The 6,213-nt window shown below is 42.8% G+C and overlaps 1 protein-coding gene across 1 annotated transcript; it reads left to right on the top strand.

The window, feature by feature from the left end:
* Window positions 1-230: 230 nt before the first annotated feature.
* Window positions 231-6,199, top strand: LOC147137205 (pancreatic secretory granule membrane major glycoprotein GP2). The gene is made up of 9 exons (XM_086049929.1): window positions 231-368; window positions 1,361-1,449; window positions 1,522-1,626; window positions 3,293-3,462; window positions 3,635-3,770; window positions 4,507-4,601; window positions 5,171-5,339; window positions 5,631-5,745; window positions 5,839-6,199. Exons 1-9 carry the CDS (start codon window positions 287-289, stop codon window positions 6,009-6,011), a joined length of 1,134 nt encoding a protein of 377 aa, XP_085906055.1. The 5' UTR covers window positions 231-286; the 3' UTR covers window positions 6,012-6,199.
* Window positions 6,200-6,213: the final 14 nt, after the last annotated feature.

Here is a 6,213-nt window from a genome sequence, read left to right on the forward strand (position 1 = left end):
GTTACCGCCGCACTTGTTGTTGTCGTAGCATGTTTACAAAAAGAGGAGTTACCTCGGACTCCCCTGGGCTCCCCCTATTCACGCGCGGAATCTCATTGTTGGCCCCCGAGGACATCATTCAAGCGGGTGTTTTAGGGCCGGAGGGAGGCTCCCACTTCATTAGAGCTGTCCCGGGGGGGGGGGTGTGAGCGAGGGCGCCAGGGTGCTACGTCTTGTGGCTGTGACAGCGGCAGTCGGCAGTCTGCGGCGGCGGCGGCGGCGGCGAAACGTTCCCAGGGGAGACAAGATGGCAAGTTTGCGTTGTACCTGGTTGCTTCTCACCTTGGCAGCCGTGTCCTCCCAAGGTGATCTGCAGACGTTCGAAAAAGGTGAGCCCTTCCATTTTTTTATTTATTTTTTTGTTACCTCGGAGTTAAATGAGCACCCTTTCTGTTAACGGCTTCACATTTGTGCTGCGCTGTAGAACAACTGACTTGTTTTCCAAGTCATTTTTCACCTTCAATTGCGTTAAAAAAAAAAGACATTAGCCCAAAAGCTTTAAAAAAAAAAAAGGGGTTATTTCCTGAGTAAAAAATGTAAAAGTTAAGAAAAAATTGTATTATAGTCTTTATTTTTTTTACAAACTGAATTGAAAAAATACCATTTCTGGTAGATTTCCAAACTCATTTAGTTGTATGTGCACTTGCTACTTCACATCTGTGTTGCACTGCTATTATTTTGAACACAACCTGTACTTTTTTTTTCTTTACTCATTTCCCCCCTGAAAGCGTATTTTCAAAAAGTATGGCTCAAAATATTTTTAAAAAACTAAACGCAAAGTAAAATGATTATTAGTTCCCAATACAAAACGTAAATATTTGCTTGTATGAACTTTAATTTTAAAGAAAATGTTTATTGTCCATAGATGACAAAATAACACAGTTATTAAATAAACACGATGAAAGACAAGGTAGGAGACAATATTTTTTCCCTTTTACTGAAAATGAATATCGACACAAGAATCGGTTGTCAGCCTCCTTGACTACAAGTAATCGGTTATCGAGCATGAAAAAAACAAGTGTGCAAACATGGAAAAATTTGGATTGGCAAACACATTCAAACGTACTCACAAATACATTCGAACGCACTTGAAAGCTACATGCTACAAGCGTAGCATATTTTTCCCATAATGCCATGGGGTATCGAATTTTCCTGCTTCATTCTTATTCCACAAGCACAATATTAATCAGAATGCGGTACTGTGTTTCGACCACTGGGGGCACATACAACATTTTATTGCAAGGGGAATTTTTGACGAGGTTATTTTATTGCATAAATGTGGCTGTCACAAGGATATTTTTGCATTCTTTCTTTGGTTTAGAGCTGAACGAAACGGTCATTTGCACCAACGACCATATGGAAGTGGTTATTCCCAGCGCTTTCTTCCTGCACAAAGTCCCCCCCGTTTACGTAAGCCATCGCACACTCTAATTCCATGTAAATATTAGGCAGATTGTGATGATTGATAATATGTGTGCACAGGTCCAGGATTTGCATCTAAATGACCCCGATTGTCGAGGTGTGGAAGTGGGCGACGACTACGTCTTCAGCATTAACAGCAATCTGTCCCACTGCGGAAGCATCATGGTAAGACTTGCATGTCAGTCAAATCCCCTGGTTGGGCTTTCAAATAGGCTTTCAAGTCACGATGGGGGTTTATTTATTTATTTATTTTTTTACAAATTCGGGTCTCAACCTGGGTTTCAAACTAGCGTTGCCAATAATTTCAATTTTGTGTTTAAAACAAAGCTTAGAGCGGAAGTCAACCCAAACATTTTTTTTTTCATGAGTATGTTCCCAGCAGGCCCACTAGTTGAAACACGGCATTCTGATTAATTTCACGTTTGTGGAATATAAATTAAGCAGCAAAATGCACTCGTTTTTAGCCATCTCTGGGGGCGGCCATTTTGTTTTCTGTCGACTGAAAATGACATCACAACTGCTCAAAACGACCACTCACGGCTGACCTGTTTTCTGAATCTGAGCCCTGATCGGTCGTTGTGAGCAGTTGTGATGTCATTTTCAGTCGACAGAAGACAAAATGGCCGCCTCCACAGATGGCTAAAAACGAGTGGATTAACACTTATTCCACAAACGCAATATTTATCAGAGTGCCCTGTTTCAACTAGAGGGCTGGCATAGAACATATTCTTGAAAAAAAAAAAGGTTTGCATTGACGTCCTTCTTTAAGGTTTGAATTTAGGGTTTCAAGCCATTGTTAGGATTTCAAATAAACAGCCCCTCCGACGGGACGCTTGACGTTCAACCTCATACCCCCGAGATGAAGACAAAGTGCACTTCATGTCTTCATCATTGACAAATAAAATCCCTGCCGCTAGTAAGTGGTCCATTTTTACGACGTCGTTAAAGCGACAAGCTGTCGCTTTTTCCCGGCTTCACAGCCCAAAAAAATGGAATAATTCACGAGCGCTGACGTAAATCTGACCCGTGAGTCTGGAAGTCAGACTGTATAAAAAGGCCCAGACAGAAAGAAAAGAAGAATGGCTGTGAGAAAATTGGCGTAGCTGATGTTTATGTCCAGGATGAAGGGCGGTGCCGCACTTGCCCCCACAGCAACTCTCAGGCTCGGCGGATGGCCCCCGGATGGCCTCCCAAATGATCGTGATTTCCATGGAAATGATGAACGTTTGCGCCCTACCCCCCTTTTTAGCCTCTTGCTTCCTACAAATACACACTCTTGTGGATTTAAACTAGACAAATTTGGAGCAACAGAACATTTTTCAGAAGACAGAAAGAGAAGAGCTCAGTTAGCCGTTAGCATAAGTTCAGTGGCTTGGCTTCTTTATCAGTGTAACCTCGATTTAATTCTGCCGTGAAATACGCATTCAGCAAAAAATAAATAACAGAAGTTGTCAGTAAGAGTGGCGACGCAAGATGGCTGTCCTCTGGCTTCAGAGGCCAATTGTGAGTCCATCATTTGCTTTTGTCATAGATAAACAAGTCATCCAGTAGCCTAAAACATGCGTCAATATGGTCGCCATGTTGGTAGGGGCGGTAATCCCTGCGTGTTTACAACTAGGGTTAGGGTTTCAAACTAGTGTTTGAAGCCTGTTAATGGGGTTTTAAATGAGGGCTTCAATCCGGTCTTGGGGTTGTCAGGGTTTCAAGATGGGGTTATGGTTTCAAGCCGCTTTTCGGGTTTCAAATCAGCTACTTGCGATACACCGTTATCGAAACCGACCCAAGCTGTACGTTGATGTTTGTTTGTAACGTTTGTGCTTGGTCGGTTCAGACGTCGGACGCCACTCACATCCTCTTCGTCAACACCATCCACAACAACCACAACAACCACACTGACGTCATCACCAGGAATTACGTCAACATCACCTTTGTGTGCCGCTACCCCATCAACTACATGGTACAGCAGCCCAACGGGGAAAACATGATACGCGTGGACGTCAGGTCAGCCTACCGTGAGCGTGAATCGCCTAGTTCCTGCCATGTTTTCAGTTGACCTCAGTTTTCTTCCACCCGGAAGTACCTTGGGGTACTTAACCCGGCAATGTTAGGAAAAGGTCGTTAAGCGTCCGGGTGGTCCTGCGCGGTTGACCGTGATCTCTCCACACGCACGCAGGACCATCACGCTCAACACGGAGGACGGAAACTTCTCCGTGTCCATGCTGCTGTACAAGGATGAGGCCTTTGAGGACAAGTGGACCACCGTCCCCTCGCTTACCCTGGACGACGACATCTTCGTCAAAGTGTTTATGGTGAGACAGCCTACGTGCCGCCGGCCACGTTATGAGCGGAAGAGCGGAAGTTGAACGGCGCGGCAGCGTCTTTGTTTGAAAAGTTTGTCCAATGCTGGTTTATTTCTCATTTACTTGATGAGTTTTCATTTTTATTTTCAGCCCCGAAAAAGTCTGATCAATGTTTTACCCCCCCAAATATTTTCATCCAAAACATTTCTTTCTGTAATATTTTTAAAACCAACCTTAAAATGTTCCAAATTTTAAATTTCAGCCCCCCTGAAATATCAACAGTTTCTTTGTTTTATTTTGAATAAAAAAGAAACCTCATTATTTCCCCCAAATAATTTTCACCAAAAAAGAATGTTGGTTGGAAGTAATTTATTTTAATGTTTATTTAAAAAATGTAAATGATATTCCCCTAAGTTATTTTCATTGTCATTTCAGAAATGCTTAATTTGAATTTCATTGTTTTTGTTTTTTTTTGGGTGGAGATATATTTAAAATGAATGAAATATTTTCTCAAAAATAATTTGACATTAAAAGCAAAAATATTTACTTTTAATTCTTGCAAAAAACATGAATAGTTTTCATTTTTTACATTTCCATCCCCTCAAAAGTCTGAATTATTTAATGAATTATTTTATGTTTAAAATATTTCTGTTGAGCAACCCTGAATCAACATTTTCAACATTTGCATTTTGCTCAAAATATTTCCCGTTTTTTTTTTCTCGGTGTGCCTTTGCCCTCCTCCCAGATTCCAGCTCGCCTGATGTTACGCATGGAGAGATGCTGGGCCACACCCACCAAGGATCCCTACAGCCACATTCAGTACACCTTCATTCGGGACAGGTGAGCGCCGCATCATATTATAGAATACAAGAGTGTTTTAAATCAGTATTGCAAATCACATAGATGCACAATATCCTATGTTAATAATCCATAAAAATCCCAATGATGAATACACTGTCTAAATTAATACTACTAGACTACCATAAAACCCATAAGACTTGTGCTGGCTAAAAAAGACGGATGTAAATCCTTTAAGAATTGTGTTGGTTTAAGTAGGCATGAATCGCAGAACAGTTCTGCAGACTCCTACAATACATACCGCCGCATACCCCCCAAAATTGCTTTTGCTAAAATTAGACGACCTTAATACCCCAAATGATTTGCAGCATAAAATCAGACTGTAGTGTACCGTCACTTTTTCCTGGGTGGTACGTTCCGAGCCCCTTGTAGTTTAAGATTGGAGCAGCTGTGCACGTCCTTGACAACCAGGCAACATTTGGCGCTGTTGGCAACGGCGCAGCAACGAAACGCGGCAGGGAGAGAGATCACACGCACAACTGTCTTTAACCTCGCAATCCATCAGGACGGTTTCCATTTGTTTGTTTTTTTCTGGTTTCCCCCGGCCTCAGCTGCCCCGTGTTGACAAACCAACAGACCCTGAGCGTGCTGAAGAACGGCAGGGGCGCCGAGGCCACGTTCAGGATCCAAATGTTCAAGTTCGTGGGCGGCTCCTACACCAACGTCTTCCTGCACTGCAACGTCCACATCTGCCACAACGGCCCCGGCCTGTGCCAGCCCGTGAGTGTGTGCGCTCCTCCGTCCCCGATTTCACCGCCTCAGTTAATAAAGACCCCCTAGAAATATATTTATATATATATATAAAACGTATATGCATATAACGTATATGCATATTACGTATATGCGTATAACGTATATGCGTATAACGTATATAAGTTATACGTATATACGGTATACGTATATACGTTATATACATATACGTAATGTATATTATATACTGTATATAAACATTTTTCATCCAAAGTGTTTCTCAAATATTTTCCTGATTTATATTTCCATCGTATCTCTCAGAACTGCTCGGCCGAAGATGTCCTGATGAGGACGCGGCGAGACATCCCGCTGTCCCACACGGTGTCCTACGGTCCCATCAAACGACGGCCCAACGACAGCGAGAAGCCCCATTTAGGTACGTTCCTTAAGCAGCTCCGTTCATATGCGCTGTACTCTGCTAGTAGTACTAACGGCGGCGTTTTTCCGTGTGTATTTTTTGTCCGTGCAGGTGGACTCCCACCAGTGGAGACCTTTATCCTGGGGGGGTTTCTGGTGGTCCTGTTGCTGGTCATGGGGGTCTTAGGGAGACTGTGGATTCGTTCCAGGCGCTTCTACCCAGCGGCGCGGGAGGCTCAGCTCACCCTGTCCAACATACATCACATCTCCGAAGTGGCCTCATGAGTCGGCGGGATCCAAAACCGTTCCACTTTATCACCGCTTTGGATCGAAGATTTTCAATGAAATTATTTGTAATTAATACTCAAGTGAAACACTGAAATACCTCATTGTAGTACTTTATACGTGTTTTCCTGTATTGTGTGTGTGTATTGTTGGCAGATTAGAAATGACAATTACAGTTTTTCTCAGTCGCTTTGGTACATTT

This window comes from Filicampus tigris, chromosome 13 (genome assembly GCF_054856515.1).
Source record: "Filicampus tigris isolate MCC_2025a chromosome 13, RoL_Ftig_1.0, whole genome shotgun sequence".
Taxonomy (NCBI): domain Eukaryota; kingdom Metazoa; phylum Chordata; class Actinopteri; order Syngnathiformes; family Syngnathidae; genus Filicampus; species Filicampus tigris.